Raw genomic sequence first — 27,081 nt, forward strand, 5'->3', positions numbered from 1 at the left:
GTCTTTATCTTTTCGAGGCTGTATATCTTCAGGTACGGGTACCTACATCTGCGCTCATTCCCGTGTTCCTGGCTTATTCCGTTCTCCAGTGGAATATTTTGCTCAGTTTGCCTGCCGCATGGGAGACACTTGGTGGTCGGTGCGGATAGCAAAGCCGCTTGGGTGTTTAGGTCTCCTTGAAAAGCCTAAAATGGCGGAATCACAATGTTGGTGTTGAGAGCGCGGTTCCGAAACAGTGCTCGATCACCTCGAAGAACATGAACATTGCAGCAAACTTCATTCTGTCTTAAAGATAGCATTGCCTTTCCATGTAAAAACAAATTTGGAGGGGGGAGGGGCATGGGGGTGGGGAGTCACAGGCATGATGTGCATTAGTGGAGGGGAAAATATGGGTGAACAAAACGTGGAGAAATTTTGCTGGCTTGCATTATTTTCCCCCATTAACCAATGCCGTGGCCCCTGTGACGAAAAAAACAATGCCGTCCAGCCACAAGGCCTCCCGCTACTCAGGCCAGGCCCCCGGCACCACTTCCCCAATGAGCACGTCTCTTTATGTCCGGCCCTAATTAAGAGCTACCGTCGTCTTGAAAGCCAATTACAGTTTAAAGCTTTTTTTTTCGCAGCGGAGAAATCCATAGCATTTTAATTTAGCTCTGTTTTTAAAAGTGGCTGTAAACCAACGGCGAGTCCAGCAAACGCTGCGGGGCCGTTTCCTCAAAAGGCCTCTCTCCGCTGAACGAGCCCCAGCCACCTCTGTCATAACGGCGGTTGTAAAACAGTGAAATGCGGCATGCAGAAAGGTCGATATTTACCTCACACCTTGAGAATGCGCTGTTGAACAAAGGTTAAATAAAACCGGTATGAAAATAGTCAGTCTCCTGCAAAGCCCGTGAAATTGATGCAGCCTCCTCTGGATTGCTTTGCATCCTGACTCCACGGTCCGGGACCCCCCACAGAAGAGTCTTTTCTTCCATGATTCAGAATCGGAGAGCCATGAATGTTTTAGTTTAACATGCAAAACCTGTCAGCTCACAGTAGCTACGGATTGAGATGATGCAGTGAGATGTGGGAATGACAAATACACTTTGTAAAAATAGCCCGTTCACATGAATTTGAAATCCAAACTGGCAGGAGCATGTTGTTTATTATCATCTCTCAAATTGGCAGACCCCAGTTGGCAGACACCCCTAACATAATTCTGAAATATTACAGACAATGATAGAACCTGAGTGAATGAACAACAAACAAACAACAAACAAATAAATTGATTAATTAATTCAGGTTCCATCATTGACTCTAATATTTTTAAATGAGGAGGAATGAATCAATGAATCAATTAATCAATTAATCAATGAAATGAAAGCAAATGCACAGACCTGGGCATAAGTGCCCGTGAGATTAGCTAGCAGTCGATGCGACCAGCAAGTCTGACCAGTCCAATGCTCTCCACAGTCAGTTTCGGCACAAAGATACCGGACACCATAGCTGCCTTGTTGGAGCAGCAGAGGAAGACTCCAGACTTATAAGTTACTTAAAGAGGCACAGACATGTCAGGAGGCCTACCAGCAGCTGGGCCAGGCCGCTTCTCTGCAGAGCGTGCCTGGTAAGAGAGCTGGAGGGAGACAGATGTCTGTTTTGACTTTGCCGCGGTAGGGAACACAAAAGCCGAGAGAGAGCAGGCCGATGATGAGAGCCGCTCGGCGTGCCTCGAAAAATCTGTTTTGACAGTGCGGGGATGGTCTCTTTCCTCCTCTGGCTTTTCTTACACAACCATCACGTCATCTTTGGTCCTTCAGACCCAAATTCATTCACTGAGAATGGAGACCGACCCAGAAACTGTTGTATGCTATATTATCTTTCCAGGTTCTTTCTTTCCCCTGTGTGAGCAATGTTCTTTTAAAGTTTATGTGTTTTAGCATCATTTATGATAGGAAGCTGGAAAACAGCTTGGCTGGTTGGCTGAGAAGCACCTCCAGCTCAGAGAGGATCATCTCAGGAGCTCCTCATTCAGATCAGTGCCTCCCCTGCTGCTGTCAGTGACTGACACATTGCAGTCATTAGAACAGGAGTGTTACGTACCCGCTTGCATACGAGTACATGTGTGTGTGTGTGTGTGTCTGTGTGTGCATTTGTGTGGGGCCTTGCGTGTGTGTGCTTGCGTGTGCATGTGTGTGCGAGGGGGGGCATGTGCATATGCGTATGATTGAAAATGTGTATGTATGTGCGTGTGCACATGTGTGTCTCTGTGCAGGGGGGGCTTGTACATATACATATGAATGAAAGTGTGTGTGTGTGTGTGTGTGTGTACCTGTGTGCAAATTCATATGAATGAAAGTGTGTATGCATGTGTGTGTGTGTGTGTGTGTGTGCAGGAGCATGTGTGCATATGCGTATGAATGAAAGTATGTATGTGTGTGTGTGTGTGTGTGTGCGTGTCTGTGTGTGTGTGTGTGTGTGTGTGTGTGCATGTCTGTGTGTGTGTGTGTGTGTGTGTGTGTGTGTGTGTGAGTGTACATACAGTATGTGTGTGCTCCCGTGCTGAAGACAGTTCCCTCCGTGCAGTGCTGGGTCCCCCAGCCTCGCGTGTGTTCCAGGGCTTTTATCAGTAATGCGTTTTGGTGCTGCCAGGTTGTCTGGACAAGACAGGCTTTAATGGAATCAATAGGGAGAAGTCTGGGAGATTTATAGTGCCCATACTGTGAGTCAGAGAAAGGAGGGCGAAAGGAAAATAAAATTAATGAAATTTGCAAGCAGATTGTCAGTGTCGGGAGACTGATGCTCTCCCTCCCCCCGTTCTCTCTGAATTCCCTCTTGGGTGGGTGCAGCATATGTGTGGGTGGGGGTCCACTGGCTGCCCGTCCTCCCCTCTAAGCAGACAGACAGATTAAGGAGGTCTGAGTCTCCTTACTCTACCATGCCGCCTGTTTCAAGGGTACGATTTGTGTCAGCGGAGAGAACATGCAGAGGACACGTTTGATGGGCTACTATTTTCCCCGTATAATGTATGGCATTTAATGCCCTGGTCATTTGTAGCAGGTGGGTCTAGCTCAGTCACTTAAAACGTTACGCACAATGAATCTGTTTGATCTTTTTCCCCTGTCCCTGGGCCCGGACGGTGTCTGATGTTAGCGGGGCCTACACATCACTGTAAAAATTCATCCCAGACACGACACAGCCAAATTTAAAGTCATTAAGCGTTACATTTTTCTTCGGGCTGCTTTATAGGCATTGTTCTTGAGGATACTGCCTCTTTCACTCGGTTAATTCATCTGTCACTTCCGCGGAGGGAAGCAGTTTAATGTGGATGGATGCAGTAAAAGGATTGCATCTGCTAATGGCAGTTATTCAGCACAGATGATCTGCGTTTTTGACCGAAATGATGAAGAACATGAAAATAAGCCTGACAGAGTAAACAAAACGATAAAATATTTATTAGCGCTGCAAGTCCCGTAAACCGTAACGTTTCTGCCGAGCCCAGGGAGGACCATATGGAGCCTCGCTTCACCATGAAAAATTAAAAGCGATGCTAAGAAAAGAAGAAACAAATAAATAAAAGGAACCTCTTCTTTTTTTAAAGTCTGCTTTGCATTCGTTCCATTCAAGTTGGCATGCAAGCTTTGGGAGCGCTTTCCAAAGGGTCATCCACCTGTGTGCAGTGTGTCAGAGGTGTACATTATTCTGTGTGCACACTACACGCGTACCAAGAGGACTATGAGTTAGTGTTTTTCAGACCTTTATGAGGATGTACAAAAGTTCATTTCGCGAGAAGTTCTACCTGTAGTTTTGCAGTACTAGCACTGGCTTTCAAACAAAAGAGGGCCTTGCCAAGGAAACAAAAAAATGCAGGGCCATTATGTCAAAATCAATAAAGTGGGGTAGGTGGAAAAGCAGATTTATTATTATAAAACATAACACGCTTATTCTGATTTTTTTTCTCTTGAATAAAAATTTGATTCGCTCCCAAAGAAAACACTGCCTGCTTTTCTTGAAGAGAACGTGGGCAGGGGTGGGCGATGTGGGTTCCTAATAAATCAGATTTTTTTTTTTTTTATATAATGCCCTAGGAGGAAATTGCTGGCAGGGCCTTGGTTAATGCATCATTGTGGGCTTCCATTGAGACCCTGGCAGAGCTCCACTGTGCTTTTGGATTTGTGCCTGATTGTTTATCACTGAAATTGGTTGTAGCAAGGTCACAGGGGCTAACCCGATCGGTGGTCCCGCTTCGTTACGTGTAACAGGCATGACTGCGAGACAGGCGTCGCGATTAGCCACACAGATATATACCATATCTCATTTGTTTCCTCCCTTCCCAGTAATTGCATTTGGGTTTTCAAATTATGTTTGCCAGTAAGGATATACAAACAAACAAACTTAATAACGTTAAGCTAAACCATTGTGACTTGTCAGAAGTCATTTGGCTCATAATTGACTGAAAACAAAAAAATTAATAATGTAAACGATAATATGGCGGGCTGGTAAAAATGCATGGCCTTATTTTTTGTGTGGGTGTAGTTTTTTTTCTCCCGTCTTGCTCAAATTACTCAAACTGAATGTGATTGCTGCGCTTTCTGCAGTTAAGAAACGCTGGAGGAAGTTGGTCTGCTAGAGCGCAGTTTGGGGAAATGTTTTGCATTAGCCCACACCCACACCATATGGAGAAGGCTTGAGCAAGATATGACATTTATGGTCTGTGTGACAATCCGGTTCTTGGCTTCAAAGACCAGGCGTATCATTACTGTGGAGGAGATGGCTGGAGCCAACCGGGTCCCACATGTGCAGAGAGAGCCCTTCCCTGCCCCCCCTCCCCACCCCTAAATGATCGTTGTCTTTGTTTTCTCTGACTCTCAGGGACCTGAGCGAGAACCAGATCCAGGCAATACCTCGGAAGGCCTTCCGTGGAATCACAACTGTCAAAAACCTGTGAGTATCCTGCCCTCTTCCTCCCACCAGGGCCACGGTCTGGCAGTCATGTTGTGTCACGTTGTGATGAGACTTGGGTTCTCTTGGACAGTCTGTGATTTTCAAATGATAGTACTTTAGTTTGGAGCTTGTTCACAAGCAGAGTCAAGTTGTTGATGATAATTCTGTTATAGTGTCTTTTGGGGGTTATTCCAACCTTCTGCCACTACCACCCTGCCCTATGTTAGGCTCAGTGTGAAACTTTAAATTCAGCAGACTGTATGTCTTCATGAATCTAATGATGCTTTCTCACTTTTGCAGAAATGCCATTGATATTTGAGTTGTAAAATCCAGGTCCAGAAAGTAAAAGTCCTCCCTAGGATTGTCCCAGTCACCTAGATTTGCTAATTAGCAAATTCTTCAGCCAGGAGGTAGAGCTAATTAGTGAAATCATGGGTTTTACAACTCTGGATATTTCTGCATTTTACAGATCGGAGGATCCATGTCCTCCTCTATATGAGGTGTGCCAATATATAGCATAGCATTATAGTATATTTGTAGCATTGTGCCTCGGTGACAGATTAAACAGTCCTTCTTCATTTTATGATTAGCTAGCCATAAGTCTATGTTTTAATATCAGTTGGAAAATATCATAAAAAATGGTTTGCAATAGAGAGAAGATGCTCCTTAGCACAAGATGGCTGTAGCCACTTGGACTCTGTCGTCATGGCCAGTGGAATATTCTCCCTCACCTGCACTGACATTCGTAATGCACCGTGACCCTGTGGTGAAGCGCTAAGAACCAGAGGCTCCCGAGTCTCCTGAGACGCACTGTAAGAGGGTTCGTGCGGCAGGTCTTCATGCTGTACGATAACGGCGCCTCGTGAAGGACAGTGAAGGTGAGGAATACGGATGAGCGGGTTAGCGCGGGGAGGTCACGGACGCGTCGCACCTCAGACGTGTGCTGGACGGGCTCCTTCACGCCATTGACAACTGCGAGGGGGCAGACATGTTGTTTCATGCTGAGCGCAGAGAGGTAAGCTTCGCTAATTAACGATGAGCACGAAGCGTGTGCGGGAGCGGAGGAGACGCGGACCGGCTGGGAGCAGTCTCCCCTCCGCCCACCCGAGTGCAAGCATTGACTCCCCTCTCCTCTGTCGTGTTATTGGGCGAAGGCCTTGGGCTGAACTTCTGAGAAAACGAGGAAGTACTTTCCAACTGAGACTCCGCTCTTTGCCCAAAACAATAAACAAAGCATTCCAGCAACTCCAAAGCACATCCTCTCCTCAATCTGGGCAAGAAGGGGACTGCTTATCGATAATTCGTAGTAATTAACAGGGAGACGTGTTTGTTAAGGTTGCGCTCGGTGGCTCGAGAACTGCCTTTGTAGTTAACAATCGCCGGTGGTATGCGGCGAGTAAATTGTGTGTAATCCCACGGCTTTGTGTTTTCGCGGTTCTGCGTGGTTTCTTATCTGATGTCACTCCAGTTCATGCTCTGTCTCTCTGGAACGGTGGTTTTAGGCCACGGTGTTCCTTTCCCAGGGGGTGGGGGGGGATGTGGTCTTCAGCTCAAATCTTTGGTCTGGTCAGCAGGAGGTACACCATTCACAGAGCTGGAAAGAAATTGAAGGGGTGGTTAGCCTATGGACCATTATTCAAGGGAGCTCATTCCCTTTGGATTTATTGATGATGTGTAATCAGCTAAGTGCACCCTTCTGAAAAAAACCCCCTGCTCTATATTCAGTCAACATGGCGGATAAAAAATTTCAATCTTTTAAATGGAGTGCTTTAAAAGTGCACGAGTTGGATATTTCTTTTTCTCCAACTTGAGAAATGGGCGAGCATTCAATTCTGGATCCCTGCTTGTAATCGTTTTGGGAAATGGCTCTTGTGCGTTGTCCATTAGCATTAGCGTGATTCTGTCATGAAGAAACCCATTGCCCTCGCCCCACACCACGCTGAAAAAAATTATCCGTTATCAGCGCGGCCCCTGACCCTCCGTCTCAGCCGAAAGAGCACCTCGCTTACAGGCGCTTCCTCGCCCTTCTCCGCAGGTCAGTGTGTCTGAAGACACCGCACCTCCCCTGTGCCCCCCTCTACCTGCCCCACACAGATTCATTCTCAACTCTGCGGGGCTCAGATCAATGACCTGCTAATGAACGTGACATGGCCGCTCATCACCTATTAGTGCCGAAGAAGGAAGGAGACACACGGCCCTCTGTCTTCCCCATCAGCTCTTATCAGCTTTATCGCACATTTCCTTTCCAAGCAAAGCGGTTCCTTTCGGTTAGAGTGTAGTGTCGACGGATGACGCAGTGGAGGAAGAGAATCGCGTGCGTCCGGTCGCGTGCGGTCGCTCCACCGGCCAGTCTTCCATGTGAAGCTGGCTGCAATTGCCGAAGCGATGCCTCCCTCCCCCCACCTTTTCTCACCAGGGGCCCATTGCTTTTCTCATTTGCTTCCCTGTGCTTAAAGCATCCCTCCTGCACCACACTGCCACTCCAGGGCTCTCCGACTACATCCCCCTCCATTTTAGAGCGAGGTGTGTCCCAATCCCGCACAAGACCTGTGTCGAACAAGTGATCATTTTGGATTCAAATACATTTTTGTGCTCGATTGATCTGCCCTGGTGCAACTGAGCCAAACAAGAGGACCAGAAGGCAGAGTTTGAGAGTATTTTTGTTATGTCACTTTTTCGTATTTAATTGGCTCCTATACACCACATAAGCTCAGAATCTGAAACGATTACGTATTTGACCCAGGTCAGTCCCACAGCACACCCCATGCAGCTTTAACTCTGTTCCTGCTTTGTGACGACCAGGGCAGCACAGTCCAGCGCTGAGGAGATCTGCTCAGTCTTACACCAGTGACCCCAGCTTATCTATGAATGTGTTTCTGGTTATCCTTTATCCAGTTGCATTTGTGAATGAGTCATTGTGCATTACGGTCGACCATTGGTTTTATGACTTTGGTCAGATCATCTGATATACCATAATCAGGTCCACACATCTGAAAGGCCAAATGTCCAGTTTTGATAAAGTTCTGTAGCAGTCCCCCTGCCAAATGTCATCCAGAGAATTCAACTGTTTTTTGGCCATCTGCCCTACAAGCAACAAACGTATCAATGTCAGGCTTATCGATGCAGAAAGAATCTGTCTACACCGTGGCCCGTAGGTTCTGGGTGTTAGCTCTGCTCATGCTTCCGGCTGCCGCTGGATTGTATGTCTCTATCAAGGCAGAATTTGTTAGAGCCCGAAGCTCTGACCGAAGCTGGCCTAAAGGCAGGTGCTGGGATGAAGTACAGCATCTCAATGCGCTTGCTCCATAAGCTACACGCAGTAAAAAACATCAGTTCCACATGTATATTGTGTTGCTTTTGAATTATTTACCTCAGAGTCCATGAAAGCGCCGTGATTCTGAGTCTGAAACCACAGCCCTCGTGCGGTATATCACCTGAGCAGAAGGTGTGGGATTGAAATTCAGAGGCTTCGCCGCCTGCTTGAAAGCGTCGACTGGTATAACTCAAACCTCCCACCTCATAGCTTGACGCTTCCTGTCCATTGACCCCCTCCATATTGCTCTCCACAGGGGGCTCGTAAAACTCCGCCCGCCTCTCTCTCTCCTTCCCAGAATGCTGTGCCAGCTGCAGTTTGTTTGAATTATGGGAATGCGCAGCCGCTCTCTGGTTTATGAGCACCTCGGCCTAAATGTCCGTCAATAATCCTGCACACCCACTTGGTTACTGGCCAACGCGTTATCAGGGAGTGGCATACAGCCACTGACCACCAGCCCCTATGGACGTTCTCCAGGTTTAGTGCAAGGGTCCCCCATCCCCCTGCCTCAGCACCACCCTCCTACATCCCCTACCTGTAGGCTCTCCATCCCCCAACCTCAACACCACCCTCCTTCATGCCCTACCTGTAGGCTCTCCATCCCCAAACCGCAACACCTCCCTCCTACATTCCCTACCTGCAGGCTTTCCATCCCCCAACCTCAACACCACCGTCCCCCATCCCCTGAGTATACCTCTACTCCTGCCTGTAGACCCTCTGTATGATGCCCTGTGGCACATTTTCATAAAGTTTTAGCCTGTTATCACATACATGACATAATGGATTAGATTAGGATATAGGCAGAGGAAACCAGATCCTCAATCAGCTCTTCTGCATTGAGACACGATGAATACAGGGCCACGATTTTCCTGATTGCTAAAATTATTGGGACTGTGGGACAATAATAGTTACCCTTGGCAACGCAACCAGCTCAGAGTTAAAGAGGGAAGACAAGCAGTGACCTCACACTCCTTCACCAACCGCTTCGAGTTAGTCCCCCCATGGTGGTCTCTCTCTCTCACTCAGTGGAAGAGACAGATCCTCTTCTTCACTTCTTGCCTGTGCTCGGGACCGTCGTTCATTTGGGGCCTGAAGTAATTAGAAGCTCCTGTTCAACGTTTTGTACCCATGACAGATTAATGGGGTGGGCTGTGTCCAAGACCCAGGCCTGGTTAGTTTCCACTACTTCTGTAATATTTCTCCAGATGGGAGACTGGCAAAGCAGGATCATCAAACTGCCAATAGCACCCATGACTGGGATGATTAAAGGCCAACTTAATTAGATTGAGGTAAATTAAATTTGTGATTTTTCATTCCCCCACCATCTTATCCACCCCCTCCCCATTCTCCCACCCTTGCCTTTGTTGACAGGAGGCCTCTGCAACTCCACAGCCCTGCAGGGAGCTGTATGTTAAAAAGGCACTTCTACAAATAAAATGGCTTCCTCACAGAAGACGGAGTGTAAATGATATAAGAACATGGCAGCTGTCACTGTGATCCCTCTCAGATATTCAGGCTGTGTTAGCTAAAGTGAAGGTTTTACATGGACACAGAAAGATGTGGCTATACAATAAAGCATATTTCTCTGATTTTCTGCAAAGTCTGGTCTCACCAAAGGTACAGATTTAAGCAGAGAAACTTTGTTCTGAACATTTTCCAGTGGACTGTGATGTGGAAAAGAAAGGTTAATCGCAGGAAAAAATGAATCATGCAAACTGTGAGAATATCACTGTAGGTCTGTCAATTGTTAATGTTGCTTGCTGCTAATGTTTATTTCATATAGTGACAACAATGCAACTGTATCATAGCACATTATTTTGTATGCTTCTGCCAAGTTTGGATAATGCTAGTTTTTACTATTGCATTTAGAGTAATGTATCCAAACAATTTACTGTACTGTGTACAAAACAGAGAGGGCATTCAAAGAATTAACCCATTTATTTGCATTCACTCATGTGCTGACACTGTTTCTATGACAAAATTTCCTCCATTGACTGCCACATACTGCTAGTTTATAGTATTGCCTTTAGAGTAATTTATCCAAACAATTTACTGTGCAGACTATTTCTGCGCAGTTGAATGACAGATGTGTGAAATAGAATGTAGAGTTAAAGGGATTTTCACTACCTCAGTTTTTTATATTATTTCACCTATTATGTTTTTGATGACCTGCTGGCTTTACAATGGCTCTCATAGGGATCTGTGGTTTTAAAGAAAAACACTTCATGTACAATTACTCCAAATGAGGTTGTTCAGTGACTCTATGCCTCCAGACACTGTATGTGAGTATAGCAGCAGATTATTATTTTTTAAATTATGTTTAATCTTATATTCATTTGGAACTTTTTTCCTGTGGGCATGCAGTCGGAGACCACTGCAATCAAGGTAATAAGCGGCACGGCTTCGCACATTAACCGTGCCATGCGGGGAGAGCAGCAGCTTACTGCATGATGGAGGACACCTTGGACTGAGGATTTGCAGGGGAACTTTTTTTGTCTGGGAAACTTTAAGGGAAATTCGTCTTACTTTAGGCATTCCAGATCTATAGAAAAGCTGGCTAGTTGCCCTTATACATTATGTCAGCTTTCCAGTTTACCTTCTCTTTTTGGCCTCTTCCTGTTGCATTTACTCCTCAGTAAATAAGGTTCAGCAATATAGCTGAAACTCTCTTTGATTCATAGTCGGACATAATTGTAGCTTTGATTTCAGCATATAAGTAGCCTGGCTAATATTAGCTGACAACGTGGGCAGTGTGGTAGGTAGTACACTTTGGGCCAGCTGTATCTAAACCATGTTTCTCTGGTCCCGGGAGTGAAGAGGTTTTGACAAAGAAGGGAAGAAATATCGGCAAAATATACAAACTGGGTTTTATGTTTATATGCTCTGTGATTGCCCTTATAGCAGCCACTGTAAAGCAACAGGTCCTCATAAACTTCTGTAAGTGATAGGCTAATAAAGGTTTTTCATGAGTATTCTATATTACCCTTTTATGCCACCACTATCATGAGTCACATTTCGGCTATTTTTTCACTCCAGAACATTCTTATCTGACACCCAAATTATCACCACATTACAGTGATATCAAAACAGAGAGGATATTCAAAGCAGTATCCCATTCATTACCATTCACTCATGTGCTGACACTGTTTCTTCAACAAAATGTCCTCCATTGACTGCAGCTAAATAACTGGCTGTCTGTCATTGTCTTAAGTCCTCTGCAGAGAAGAGAGAAGCAGAAGGAGAAGAGAAAGAGGAGTGGGAGAGACAGAGGATAGGGAATGAGAGGAGGGCGGGGGTGGGTTCGGGGATGAGGTCAAATGAACAGAGGAAGTATGAAAATGGTAAAGGAGTAACGGGGAAAGAACAAGAAAGAGTGAGCGGAGTGAAGAACAGAAACAAGCGGAAGAAAGGATTAGAGGAGAGGAGGGCAGAGCGGGGAGACGGGGGGCATGCGGCTCTCTCGTTCCCCCGTGTGCCCGTGCAGTGTGGCACAGGCCTCCTGCTACAGAAACGCATTGAGGGACCGTCTTGGTCCCCTGATCCTTTTCCTTCTGTCACCCATCCATCTCCTTCTTTTTGGGGACGAGTGGGGTGGGAGTTTAGGGTGGGGGTGGGGTGGGGGGGGCGGTAGAGAAGTGTGCATACTTAGGCCAGCAAATTAAAGTAAAAGGAGGAGGAGGTGGAGGAAGGAGTCCTCGGAGAGTCTCGGAGGGCAGCGGCGTGACCCTGGCTGATTTACGGACCCTCTCCTTTAATGAAATTGTTTCAGTGACAGAGCCGGTAAAAGCTCGTAATGGATTGGGTGCTCTAATGTAATGAAATTACTCCCTTTCTCCCTTTAAAAAAAAAGGAAGAGAGAGAGAAGGAGGAGGGGAAAACGGAGAAAGGGAAAGAAAATGCAATTAATATTTACAGAGAGCTGACAGCCGGGGTTGGCTGTGCATTTCAGCCAGCCTCCTGTTTCTCTCTCTTTCTCTCTCTCTCTCTCCCTCTCTCTCTCCACTCTTTCTCTTCCTCGCCCGCCCGCTCTGACAGTAACAGAGAGAGTGTGGTGGCGGGTAGCAGGCAGACAGGCCGCCCCAGCCAGCTGGTGCATCCTCCCGGCTGCGCTGAACAGAGGTGAAAGCCCAGCGTGCGCTGGTGTCTTCCTCCCTCTCCCCCTCCTCCTCCCGCATCCCCCCGTCTCCCTCCCTCCCCCTCCCCTCCCCTCCCCGCAGCCCCCACCCCCCCACCCCTCTCCCCTGCAGACCTGCTGCTGACTCCTGTCTCTCATCCGCAGGCAACTGGACAGCAACCACATCAGCTGCATCGAAGATGGAGCCTTCCGAGCTCTCCGCGATCTGGAGATACTGTGAGTCCAAAAAAACCTTACCTCGTCCTCACACTCCTCTTCCTCCCAGATGTTTCTTCTCTTCCCTCCTCTCTCTCCCTCTTCCCTGTCTGGCTCTCTCCATCCCTGGCTCTTCCCGGCTCCCGGCGTGTTAGTCTGCTCGCGGTCGTGCGCGGTTTTTACCTAGCGTCCCCTGAGGACGAGCGCGTTGCATCTGCAGGTGGGGTGAGCGGGGTACCTGCCGGCGGTGTCCGCCCCCCTCCCGCCCCCCGACCGGGTCCCCCGGCGCGGCAGGAGGGCGGCCAGGCGCCTCGGCGTGTGCGTGTCTCTCTCACGTGCGCCCGGCTCGCTGCCGGCGCGGAAACGCTCCGGCTTCCCTTCATCCTTTTTTAATGTTTCCGCCAGCGCGGGGTGCGTGTCTGGGCTCCGCTGGGCTCTCTGCAAGTTTGTTGGCTTTTACCCTCCTCTTGAGTAGCCTTCTCTCAGCGCACAGTTCTTGCTTTGCGCTTCAAAATACGTTTTGGGTCTAAAATTCACTTTTTGGTGTTAATTCAGAACTGTATATTTCATAGCTAAAAGTATTGTGTGTTTGTATTTGAATTACCTCGGTTCCATGCGGCTTAATTGTGTGTTGAAGCCCATTGAACAATGGCAATCATGTAATACAGCAAATTCATAGATCGTGGCATTATAGATGTGCTGTTTGAAAATGTCTGTTTGGTGAACTAACAAACAAATACAAGGTTTACACAGTCCAGCAGCGTACGTACAGTGCTGAGGGTGTGCAGTTTTTTTCTGCATTATTGTAAAATCTTGAATGGACAGTAAGCATTTGCATTGACTTAGTGGAATGGAGATGGCACCCCAGGTGTTGCTGTTAAAGGTACGGGTGTGCCTTGCCGTTTTCCTGAGCCGTGTTGGTAGGCGAGGATAGCAGGGATGGATCCTAGAAGAAACACAGGCATGTTCAGACCCTGGGTCATCCGTCAGGCTAGCGGCCGTGTGCTAAGCGCCAGCCTTCTGCCCTGTGAACCAGCGCGTCTGGCTCAGGACCGCGAGGAGGGAGCCCTCGGTCAGTTTCATTAATCTGCCGTAACAGGTAGCTGGGAAAAGCGCTGTAATTTATCACCGGAATCAACGAGGGGCCGCGGGTCTTGTAGCTACGTAAGCGCAAGGGGCGTCGGACTCAGCCACCTGACAGGAAGCACTTTGCCTGTTTTTTTTCTTTAGTTGACGTGGCTTTTCATTTCGCTCCGTCGTCTTAGCTGCGCTCGGGTAAAGGTGGGAGAGAGTCCGATTCCGTCGATCGAACGTTGTGTTTGGAGTAAGGGTCGTTCAGGTAGAGAAAAAGATTAGACGCGTGTGAAGTACATTTTTATTCGTATTGAGTGTATTGTTTAACAAAACAGAGGGGAGCGCCAAACCGTGTGTTTGTTAGATGGAGAAAGGTTTATCTCAGTCCTGTCCTTGTGAAAGCAAGATGATTTGTATGGGGCCTTTTAAAAATGCTACTTATCTTAAAACAATGTATTACAAAACATTTATTGTTGATTTTTGGTTGAGTTAGTTTTTTCTCTTGGTAGCCTATTTTTCATACATAGCAAAAATAAGAACCTTTTTCTTAATTCACCATCAAAAGCTAATGTACGCAAATCATTAATGAATGGCTTCATACAGTAGTTGTGAAATTACAGATTTTTGTAGGAAGAATATTTCAGCTGGTGTAATATGTAGAAGTGTTGGATTCTTATTTTGTTGACAGATTTTTTGGTTTAATGGAATATGTTTGCACCATTTTACTGTCCTCAGATCCTCTCTGTACAGTCTGCTGTACTTTGCCATATTAGATATTTAGACAGATTTAGATAATTATTGTTGAACTGTGCTCTTATTAGTGCATGTGAGTTCAGTAAGGTCCCTGTGGGTGAGTGAGGGTGAGTGTGTCATCTGTGTTCTTTGCTCTGAGCTACTATGTGAAGTAATATGCCAACACATGCATGGATAAAAATGAAGTAGGTGGGTAATCAGCTAAATAAATAAAACTTTGAGAATTAACTCCAAAACAAGCCACACTATTACTGGAACTAATTATCACATTTTTCCTCATTCCCCTTTCTGTTCATCATAGTAAAGCAAATATAGCCATATAGTTCAAATTGAAACAATACTTTATAAGTGTGATGTTAGTTTAACATCAATGAACTTATAATGAGAAAACAGAAAGTTATTATTTGCATTTGAGTTGCAGGGAGTTCTCAAGCTGTGCGTAAAATGCGCTGTCAAAATATGGTGTAAATAAAAAGCTGTGGCATATGAAAACTTGGGAAAATAAATGAAAATTCTAACTAGCTGTGGTCGTTAAAGCGCCATTGAAAGTGATGGGATTCTTTTGTATAAACAAATAACAGTGAACAACACGCCTCGCGATTCACGGATGACAAAACTCTCATCTTAGAGAACAGTAAATACAAGTAATAGTTTCTTTTTTTCTGCAAAATTTGAATTCCATAAACAGTCACATTGCCCGAGACATCAAACAAAGTTTGAGTCGTTAGTGAATGCGACCTGATGGATGGGTGAAAGCAATCACTAAATTTGCCTCAGTAATTAGTGGATGCTGTTGACTCAGTGAGACGGGATACAGTATCATGACTGCCAAGACTACACAATAAATGACTGCTTCTTTCGAGTGATGAATTGTAATTTATATTTGAACGTAACTGTTCTAATGACTGAACTAATGACTTCAAAGTAATCTTCCCACGCTTCACATTTCAATGAGCAAGAAAATGTGCTTTTTTATTTATTACACTTTTTTTCCAGTCCTACAACTGAAGTCAATGAACAAGGCCAGTGACGGAAGCATAGACCCTGCTTTTTATCTGTCATGTGGCACATGTACATAACTTAAAACCAAAAATCTCTTGACAGTCTGTCTTATATAAATGTATTGTAGTTGGATGTTTATGAAGTAATTGTAAGATGTAAATATTCAGGAATATATCTGCTTTCCCTGAAATCCAATTGATTTTTAATTTAGCATCTGTGAATAAGTCATTGGTTTTGAAGCATTGCATTGCTTAACAGCTTGCTAACTGTGTGGCTCTTACCTTGCCAGAGGCTAATATTGAATGTTTTATTATGAAATTTTATTGTTTCATGCATTTGTATATGATTTCAAATGCTAGACCCATTGAAATGAGAAAATTGCGCAAAAGCAAAATCTCACTAAATGAAAAATCACTCAGTGAAAAATGGTAAAAATAACGGAAAGTAGTCCTTTAATAATACATAATTTGATTCTTTATTAAACAGCCACGAGGCAGGTTTGGCTGTGCTGTCACAAACCAGACAATATTCAAAGCTCTTAAAAAGAGGCAAAATGGAGACTATCCAGGACCTTTCTGTTAATTCATTCAAGACCACTACGTCTTTGCTTCACAAAGGAGGAGCCCATGTACACACACCATTACCGCTTTCCTTAAAGCAACATTAAAGCCGTTTGTCGCAACTGAAATCGCATTACAGCCGCCAGGCCTTGCGTATGGCTCTTGTACCATAATTAAAATCCCATGTATTCCTTTTCTTTTGTACCGTAAGTGTTTACTCTGTTCTCAGTTAGGTATTTAGGAAGCATGGAGGACTGGAATAAGAGCCTCCTTGCTAACCTTATAAATATTTTCATGAGAAAATTGGTAGTTTTTTTGTCTGAAAGATTCACCCGATGTTCCCCAAGCAAGGGGCCCAGCTGTCTGCAGACCCATGTCCGCTGAAGCTGCACTCTGTGTAGCTCAGGGACCTCTGCATATTTTATGGCCTTTTTTCGCGCAGGAAATTTTGGCCCTGAATCAAATACCAATGCGTGTGAGCTGTTTTTTATGAGGAGAGAAGCGTGAAGACATTTCCATGCTGTACCCTCAAGGTGACATTCGCCGACCGTGCGGTGATAAGAACCGAATGATCGCATTATAATAAACGCCCCTCCCCACACCCCACACTCACAGAAATAAAGGTATGAAAAGAGCCTAGAATGGTACAAATGCTTGTTGCTAGGGTGGCATCCTGAGCAGTAGGTGCACCAGCCAGCAATCTGTCATTAATTTGTACCTTTTTTGCTTCTCATTTGTACCCAAAGAGAACATTACTGTACTTTCAGGGTACATTTAGGAAATTTGATCCCTGAAGAACAAAATGTACCTCCTCTGTCACTTTATTTCTGAGAGTGCACAGTCCCTTTGCCGAACAATTCCATTTGGCAATATGCGCACTGTACGTCTTATGAGAAGGTTTAAACAAGAACAGCCCCATGTTGAGTTTCTGATGATATCTTCCCAGCCTTCATCTTTGACTTCTTTCTTCTGGTATTTTCTACTAACCAAAGGCGTTCTTTCCATTTGAGGCTGACTCTCATTCTGGAGTTGAGTTTAACAATGTTTTTGCGTGATCTTCAAAGGTGGTGCTTTCTCTCCCGCATAGAGCAGCGGTGTGCCAAATGCGGCCATCACGGAAACACAAATTCTCAGAAGCAGAATTCTCTGAGCCTTTCGGTACCGAACCTACTCAGAACCAAACCGCGGGACCGGGTCTGACTGTGTAGGAATTGGAGCGTAGGAGAGACAAACCGAACTGTGAGGAAATGCGATTGTAGTGGCCGGGAGTGTCTCACAAGTTTTCCCGAGGAGCATTCATCTCTGCGGTCAGGGTTTGAGACCTGGCATTGTTAGACAAGTGGGAGTATGATCAAGATTAAAGTGCAGGAGAAATGAAATTATATTGTGTAGGAGCCTTTTGGAAAAAAACAAATAGAATTTTCTTATTGTGTATTTTGATTTGGCTTTGAGGCAAGTTTTTTTTTTTTTACTGTAGAATTAACTTTGCTGTTGGGGAGGGGGTGCTGAGAGTGTGCTTTCATGTCCTTGTTGAAATGCTCTTCACACTGTGTCTGCTCCGGGAATGATGTGGGGGTAATAATTTCAGCCGTCTTTATGATTTCACTTCTATACCTGTGAGCACATTTAAAAGCCCCTGTCCCTCAGCAGTTACGGTGGTAGCCATGACCTCCCCTTGCTCCAGTTGCCATCCAAGTCACAGTTGCTTTCTTCTGCTCAGGATGTAGGCTTGCTGGGAGAGAGGCTGACTTACAGATTCTCTCCCAGCCAGAGAGACAGGGAAAGTGGAGAGATTTAAAAACACCTTTATTAGGAGATTTTCCAGGAACAGAAATGATAGGGCTTCAAAAAGAAAACCAGTCAAAAACAAAAAAGAAACAAAACAACTCCCGCATGGGAAGAGGTAGAGAGAAAGCGAGAAAGAAGGAGAGAGAGAGAGGTTACCGATTCTCTCCCAGCCAGTGAGACAGGGAAGGTGGAGAGAGAGAAGAAGAAGAAGACAGAGAGAGAAGGCTGACCAGGCCCTGGAAGCTCTGCTAATCAGATATTCCATGCATTTTTAATTTCCAACACCAGGCTGCCTCCTGTGGGATGAATCAATCTGACTTCCGCATGGCCTGATTGAAAAGTTGCCTTTAGCCAATAGCTGTGACAGGGCCTGTGCGATCCGGCTGACAGGGTGAGCGAGAGAGCAAGAGAAAGAGAGGAAGAAAAGGGATGAAAGAAGACGGAGGGCAGGTGTGTGTCTGCGGGAGCGAGAGTGTTTAGGGGGGGGGGGGGGGGGGGCGGCGATTAGCTCCAAAGCGTCGCGTTAAAGCACAGGAAATTGCGGCGTTATCTCTGTCAGGTCTGCGGCGAAGCTTGCGTTGGCCGGAGGTGAGTCGCGAACAGAGACAAGTGAGCGAGAGCAGCAGCCCGACCCGGCGGACAATTAATCATTCGGTCCTGGGCGGCTGGTGGGGGGGAGAAAAACAGGCTCGGCTTTAGATTCAATCTCTCCTCATTTGAGCCGTAATGGCCTCATCGATGCCCTGATAGCCATGTAGCGCTCCTGTCTCCCTACCGCTGCTGGCAGAACTGGGGCAAGCAGGCTATATTCTACTCAAAGGACTGCGCTTTTTCAGCACCTGTGTTGAGTATTTATCTTAAATAATAAATTCAGTGAACAAAAATGTGCTTCATTCAATAAGTATGAGAAAGTACTACTCTGTTAACTGCCGTGTTGCAACCAAGGCTATCTAGTCTGCACTTCAAGATTGTTTAAATTACAAAAATTGTAGTCTGTGTAGTCTATTGTAGATCTTTGCCATGGATATTCTGAGTGTGAGTGCGGAAAAGAAAGAGTAGCTACATGTATCCACAATTTTGAATAACATCGATTAAATGTGAACAATTTTGTGCACATAAAGAGAGTTTTATTTCTCGTCTTACCTTATTGAGGAGAACTGGCTAAACCTGACGGTATTGAGTACTTTGTGACTTTATCCTCTTGTCAATCAAGGAAAATGATTTAAAGTTGCGACTAATCAGTTGAATGGGTTGTTTTCTGCCTCCTCAATTTTCAGCTCAGCAGCTGTCACTAAAATAATATGCACGAAGTAAGGATTTTGACACAGTCAGTGACATATTTTGAGGTTTTGGCTCAGCCATCTAGCATATTGGATTTGAAATGAAACAATGCATGTGAGTTAATGTGCAGACTGTCAGCTCTAATTAGAAGAAATTCATATTGGGTGATCTGTGTAGGAATTACAGCACTTTTTATACGTAATCCTCCCATTCTAGAGGACCAAAATGAATTGGATAAATGAATGTAATCTAAAATAAAGTTGTTAGATTTAGAATTTGGTTGCAAATCCTTTACATTGCATGACTGCCTGAAGTCTGCAGCCCAGACATCACCAGACGCTGGTGAGGCCAGGCAGGCCTGTACTGCAGCCATCTTCAGTTCCTGGCTTCAGCAAGTCAAAACGCAGGTTCAGTGGGATTCTTTGGACTCATTGTCCAATATTGAGGCTTTTGCTTGCATCAGATTATGTACACTTCAGAATTCATCCTGCTGCCATCAGCAGTCACATCATCAATAAAGACAAGTGAGAAAGTTTCAGTGGTAGTCATACATGCTCAAGCCATAACTATGTTTCAAAGATGAGGTGGTATGCTTTGAAGCATTTCATTTATTTTTCCACACTTTCCTCTTTCCATAACTTTGGTAAAGGTTAATAGTCATCTCATATATCCATAACTCTTTCCTGTAGTTTTTTGAACTTAGCCGTTCTGTTCTTGTGGCTTATCAGTGGTTTGCATCTTGCGGTGAAGTTATGCAGGTATGGACTTCTCTTTATGGTAGTTCATCTGTGCACATTTTTTCTTCACAATATTAAGTATTCTTTGGCTATCCACAATAGTGGTCTTCTGTGGTATACCAGGTTGTTTGCTATTGCTGAGCTCACCAGTGCATTCTTGCTTCTTAACAATGTACCAAACAGTTGATTTTTATATGGCCAATGTTTTGACCATGTCTCTGATAAATGTATTCTGGTTTTTCAGCCTCATGACGGCCTGCTTTACTGACATTGGCACTTTGTTCTCTGTTCCTCCTGTTGGGAGATAACAGCAACAGACTTCAAATGCAAAAGCCACACCTAGAATGAACTGTAGACTTTTTGGTGGCTTTCTTGTGAATGAACTAATGATGCAACCACACAAAGGTGGCCAAGAAACAGCTGAGCAGCAAATTGACCACTTTTGTTTGGTCTCCTAAATGGGGGGACGATTTAATAAAATGGCTGTAATCCCTACATATCACCCGATATCGATGGACAGTGAGTACCCTCAAATTAAATCTGGCACTCTGCACTATAACCTTTTATTAATTGTTTCAATTCAAATCCAATATGCAATGCCAGAGTGCAGAGGCAAAACAACAAAATTGTGTCACTGTCCAAATACTTACGCACTGAATACACAGCATACTGGCTAGATTTCCAAATTCTGAAAGCATTATTATTACTTCAACAAGCCCATATATGTAAGACCCAAACCACACAGTCCAGCCCATGGGCCACAGCCTGTGTCATTCCTCTGTTTCTCCTCACTGTGTTTATTTGAATTAGCGGAATAACATCTGATTGCGGCTTTCTGCTGCCGCTGAACCCCAAACTCTTAAGCAAAACAGAGACAAACATTTCCATTCCTTTTGGATGGATTCCTTCACACTGCAATGAGTGGTGGAGGAATTAGGGTAATAATAAAATTAGCTCCCATCTGGAGCCACTTTGTTCATTTATTTGAACTCAAAGGCCCAACTGAAGGCCACTCTGTACATTCAGCAGTCGTCGTGGTGATTGGCTGCACCCCTGCTGCCACTGCGCTGCCACCGCATGCGTTTCCTTAGCATTCTGCAGTTCTAGAACAGTCCGAGGGGTCTGGGAGCCTTGTGCCTTTTTCATTTCTGGTTTAAATGTTCAAAGCTTTCACAGAAGTGACCCACAGCCTCGCACACGTGTACACGGCACACGCATACTGTACACATGCGCGTATGCTCACGCGGTCCTGTTGTACACGGTCCTGTACCGTGCCCTTCAGCACACAAACACGAGCACACGCGTGCAGTTCACACAAACACGCAGGCACACACTTCAAAAGGAGCAAAGAACGCAGCTGTGAGAGATGATAAAGTTGTGGCTCGAGGAAACATTCTTGCCATCCCGGGGAAAGAAAGTTACTTTTTAATCAGCAGGGGCCCCTGGTCTCCGGCCCCAAGCCCCCGGCCCATTGTGCAGAAGTGAAACCGTGAGAACCTTCACTTCTCACCCTCCAGATGACCGTAAAACAAACATTGCTGTTGAAATTTTTTTTCCAACTTATCCTGTGTCTTTGGTCTCCATCCTTGGTCAAATGTATAACGTGGTGCTCAGGTGGTCCTCATGGGCAGTTGCTATACCCACAATTTCAGTGCTTTGTGAGTTTGGCCACCGAACTGAATGTCCCAACTACTACACACACATATGCATGCACACACACGCACATACACATATACAGTACATACATACATACAGTATACATGCACACACATATGCGCAGGCACATACTGTACACCCACACATACACATACCGATGCAGTAGGTGCAAAACATACATAGACATGCAAACAGACTTGCACTTAAATGTACACACATACTTAAACATGCAAACACATATTTACACAAACACACACATTAACATTAACACATACACTTAGGTATTAGGTAGACCTGTACACCAGCTTATTAATGCAAATATTTAATCAGCCAATCCATGCATAAAAGCATGCAGATATGTTGAGCTGTTTTTCAGACCAAATGTCAGAATGGGGAAGAAATATGACCAGGGAATGATTGTTGGTGCCAGACAGGGTGGTTTGAGTATCTCAGAAACTTCAGATTTTCACACGCAACAGCCTCTTGAGATTGCAGAGAATGGTGTGATAGACAAAAAAACATCCAGCGAGCAGCAGTTCTGTGGGCAGAAACATGTTGTTAGAGGAGAAGGGCCAGACTGGTCAAAGCTGACAGGAAGGTGATATAACGCAAATAACCATACATTACGGCAGTGGTATGCAGAAGACCATCTCTGAACACGTCAAAGCAAAAATGGACCAGCTGCAACAGCAGAAGGCTTAGAAGTCTAAAACATTTTTAAAATAAGTCTAATAAATACCTAATGAAGTTCGGACTGAGTGTACACACACACACGCACCAGACCACCAGACAGTCCCCATCTGCGACAGTCCTCTCCAACCCCTTTCAATTCAGAAAGTGCTTTTTCTCTTTTATGCAAGGACCTGCTTTAAGTGTGTTAATTAGAGCCTGGAGAGTCATGGAAAGCTCTTGAAGCTCAGTAAAAGGGTCCTTTTGCTGCTGTGGGAAAGCTTTCTACGTAGAGCAGTAACCAGAAGGGGGGGGTCTATCCCTGGCCACTGAAAAGTTCTCACAGAGGGCATGGAGAATGAGTGAATGTGACCACGGAATCAATAGTCTCAAATGAAATCATAAAGCAGCACTGTTCCCCTCCTCAGCGTGGCGTTACTCACTATACGCTATTGATTATGCTCCCTTTAGCTATAGGTACACTTAGTGTGGATGTAAAGAGGCCACCACCTTCTCCCACAGCACTGTTTATTATCTGTAAATCTATTATCTTCACTATTTTTACAGTCCAGACATCAGTATCTACTCTAAATATCAGAACCACTGTACTATTATGTTCAGTGAAAGCATTGCTTCAGCATAGAAATACAAGGACAGCCAGTTTCATAAGTGCCCATCTGAAACATTTGAATTGCAAATCCCACTCCTCTTGTAACGTGTAAATCGGTTCACAGAGGTCACGTGGACAGCACACTAGTGGTCAAGAATTAGTGTAATACAAGCACACACTCACACATGTGAAACAAGTTCTGCTGCAATATGCCTGTTTCTGTTCCCAACCACTGCAAGAGTACAGCTGCAAGGCCAGCGTCCTTCCTGACCTTCTACATCCATGTTTCACTATGCTGGATAAAAGTAGTAGGCTACCGAAGGCCATTTTACTCCACACGGAAGGAATGCACCGCTCCAAGTCGTCATTCTGCCTCAGGTGACATTCACTTTAGCGCTGAAGTGCCTCACTGCGATTCAGCGGATGAATTTGCTTCTTTATTTTCAACCGAGGAACCATTTTGGCTCCTGAGGACCTCTCGCCCCCGCGTTGGTACCACTGCAAAGGCACTGGTAACAAACGCCAGCGAGGGTCTGTTTCCTCTTTATCGACGGAGCTGCCCTTTAGCGCAGCAAAAGCCTGTTTCTCAGCCTGGCATAGGAGGGTGCGTAATCAGACCTTTCATTCTTTTAGCCTCTTAAGTTCACCCCCCCCCCCCGGCTCTCTATCTCCATCTGGAAAATTTCAAGCTCCCGATGGGGAAGCGGGTATTCCAGATAAGTGGGCGTCCTTCCGTGGGCAGTAGTGTGTGACTTTTTTATTTTTTTGTACCCTGCAGATGTTTTGGTGTTGGATGTTTTGCCAGGGCGTTCCTCTGTTTACGCTCGCCTGACGCCTTTTAGCTGCTCCCCTCCCTAATTGCCCCTATGACGGGGACCAATCAAAGCTCAGTCCCACAATGCCCATGGCAAGAGTGCGGCTTTGGCCAGCGATTTCATGGCTGATCCCTCCGCATATTATCGCTAGAAGCAAAGCAGCCTTTTTCTGTACATTTGTGTTTTTGTTTTTCTTCCCTCCCCTTTCCCTCCCATTCTTAATAAAATCTTCCCTCAGGGTAATTTGTGAGAAATGTTTTTGTGTGCCACAAGTGTGTTAGCTTTTTTTAATGACAGTTTTGAGGATGCTAGTGGTTGTGACGGTCCCAGTGGCACACCTCTTAAGAAGTGTTGAGGGCCCATATGCAAAAGGTTTGTAAAAATCATATATGTTTATGATTATGTTTTACTCAATTAAACATAGAGAAAACATTTATTTTCATATTTGATTATGGCCCTTTTTATATACATTATAGTGACAGAGATGCTCTTCTGCATACCACTTTTGTAATGTCATGTTGTAATGTAATTTCTTCTCCATTCTGACATTTGGCCTATAAAACATCTGAACATTTTGACCATATCTGCCTGCTTGTATGCATTCAGTTGCTGCCACATGATTGGCTGATTAAATATTTGCGTTTGAAAGCTGGTGCACAGTGTACAATTGTGAAGTGCCTGATATGACTGGGCTGAAGGAATGGCAGGACCCCCCACCCCACCCTTTGCAGAGGCCCAGGCATCCACCCCCTTCATTAAAGATGCATGAACCAGTCTGAGGATCCTTAAACCGACACACCCTGAAGAAAGACTGAGATCCGCACTACTGCAGCCCAACGGCATTCAGCTTTTCCTTCAACAGCAACTCCCAAACATGAGAAATAACCAGTGTACCAGACCTGGGTCAAATACTGTACGTAATATTTGTGGATTCAAATACTTTTCTATGCTTTACTGAGCTTGTCTGGTGTATTGGTTCACATGGCACACTCCCTGCCTTCTAGTCCTCTTGGTTGGCTCAGTCGCACCATAAAATAATTGGGGCAGTACATGACTTGGACCTGGAATAACAGCTAAATAAAAATTCATTATCAATTGAGCACAGAAAAAAGTATTTGAATCCAATGCAATTACATATCTGACCAAGGTCTGACATGCATACGGCCTCTCTGGGAGGAGCGTGGGTGGGAGGGTGGTTTGGTTGGTCTTTGGCGGGGGCTAGATTGCAAGATTGATAGCGCTAATCTGAGCTGCCGGGGCAAGGGAGATGACTGCCATGTTCTACAACTGCCACTATTACCGCGGCATGTGCCGCAGATGATGCCGTTTCGTTAGAGCCAATTACACGCTCTCGTGCCACTCGTGTAACGCGTTACGCCACCCGGGATAAGAAACGGACGCGCGCGGAGACAAGGCTGCCGGACCCATCTCTCCCCCTCCCCTGGTATGGGCTCACCTCCTTATCGCAGCAGGGCAGACTGCACTGCAAAACATGTCTGTCGTAATAAGCATTTTTAGTCTTGTAATAACGACTTAAATCATATTTTCTTAGAAAATATTAGTTGAGTAAAAACTTTCTCACCCCTTCGGCAAATCTTGAAATGAGTCAGATACGTCTCACCTCATTGGCATTTTCTTTGTCTAATTTAGCAAAAGTAATAGAAAGAAAATTTTAAGCCTGAATATAAGATGAAGATACTTGTTAAGAATGGCTTATTTTTAGTTTTTTGGGAGTGTAGTCATAGGTTGCTTGCTGGTTTGAGTCCCTGGTGAGGACATAGGGATGCTGTATGCATAGAGATGGAGAATTGAAGTTGGATACCCAAACGAAAAAGGAAGGACTCTGCTTTTCAGCAAGGCTCTTAACCCAAAAACTGCTCCAGGGTCTTTACCCCTGTCCTGTCTCTCTCACCTTCCCACTTACAGCTGTTCTCTCATTTCTCCCAGGGTGTCCTTCAAAAAGAGAAACTCTTTTCTGTTCTCAATGGACCTCCCCTAGTTAAATAAAGGATAAATAAAACATATTATTTAAATGTAAAAAAATGTAGAAATACAAATTTGCAAGGAGGGTAGTGATGGGCGAAGGCTTTCGGGAGGGGGGTTATTCACCTGCTTCTGTACACGGACGTCACGGAACTGCCCCTTCTGTGTGGAACCTCTGTGATAATCAGAAACCAGATTCGCCTGATTATCACAGAATCCTAAGCTACCCAGGCTGCTCATTATAACCAACTGACCCTCCCACTTTGAGTCCAGTGCCATTGTTGTTTCTCGTTTATAACGTGCGCCATTCCTTCTGTCCGTTTTTTGTCTTTCAGCACGCTCAACAACAACAACATCAGCCTCATCCCTCTCTCCAGCTTCAACCACATGCCCAAGCTGCGGACGCTGTAAGTACCACCCACACAGTCGCTCTCTGAAGCTAGCACGTTAGCACGTTAGTGCGTCTCACGGTCGGCTCCTCGGCAGGCCTCAGGACGGCAGGAATTCGACGCCAGACACCCCCCCACCACCACCCTCCCTGCTCACCGCTTTTGAGCCGGGATGTATATTGCGGCAGGGTCCATTTTCACAAACTGCTCATAACCACTCTGCGCTGGGCCAATACACACATGTTCACATGCGAATATGCCGTAGACCCCCCCCTCCACCTCCGTAACCCGCCCCAGTCGATAGCGGTAACTCTAGCCGTGGAGTGCCAGTCCGCTGGGGTCCTGAGAGGGGATTGGGTAGTACGGGTGTTCAACGTCATCCCTGGCTAAAAAACCCACAAGATATTCGGAGTGCGCGGCTCTGTCGTTGCCATGCATTTGCACTGTAAGGAATAAAACCACAATCAATGAGAGTAATTACACACCCAGCCCGGCTTCGCCTGAATGTTTCCCAACTGCGGCACACCCCCAGTATTAGCAGTGGAACTATGGTGGTTTGGTTATTAATAATAAGCGGTGTGCCGTTTTTTGGCAGGAAATGTAAAGTAAGGGGGGTGTTAGCCGTAGTCTGTCATTCCTCCCTGGCCTTTGGACAGAGAGCCACACCCAGTGTAGAGACAGCCAGCTTCGCTGTGGCGGGTGTTGGCGTAGGTGGCCAGGTTTCCCCAGGTTTCCCTCTCGCGTTTAGGGTGCGGGGGGTGAGGTTCGGTTGGGTCCGCATCCCCGCCTGACTGAGACCCAGCCCCGCGTCTGTAGCCTCGTCGATTTCCCATCCTGCACTCGAGCATGGACTCCCCCCCCCCCTCCCCCTGTGCGGCCTGGCTCCGCCCCCTGTGGCGGGATTGAATTTGGCCGGCCCGTCCGCTCCCCGGGCGGGATCGAATTATCCGAGACGAGGCTCGAGGCTCCCCCTGGCTCCCCGTCTCTTCTGTATTGAATTGTCTGGCTCTAATATCCATGAGATCTCTGTATTGAATTTGCTGCTCGTAAAAACAACTTATTAAATCAAATGTTTAGAGATGTCTGTAATCCATTTAGCGGGGGGGAGGGGTGGAGGAGGTTTTTTTTGGTGGGGGGGGCCTGATGAAATAGCTCTGTTTACCTTCCCTTGCCATCCCCCCACCCCTGGATCCAACCTCCC

The 27,081-nt window shown here is 45.7% G+C and overlaps 1 protein-coding gene across 1 annotated transcript in view; it reads left to right on the forward strand.

Moving 5' to 3' along the window:
- slit3 (slit homolog 3 (Drosophila)) overlaps positions 1 to 27,081 on the forward strand; it is a 170,308-nt gene that overhangs the window by 91,970 nt on the left and 51,257 nt on the right. The window contains exons 5-7 of the mRNA XM_061235572.1: positions 4,849 to 4,920; positions 12,513 to 12,584; positions 25,827 to 25,898. Coding sequence (XP_061091556.1) covers positions 4,849 to 4,920; positions 12,513 to 12,584; positions 25,827 to 25,898 — 216 coding nt within the window. The remainder of the gene's footprint in view (positions 1 to 4,848; positions 4,921 to 12,512; positions 12,585 to 25,826; positions 25,899 to 27,081) is intronic.

Source organism: Conger conger, chromosome 3 (assembly GCF_963514075.1).
Source record: "Conger conger chromosome 3, fConCon1.1, whole genome shotgun sequence".
NCBI classification, from domain to species: Eukaryota; Metazoa; Chordata; class Actinopteri; order Anguilliformes; family Congridae; genus Conger; species Conger conger.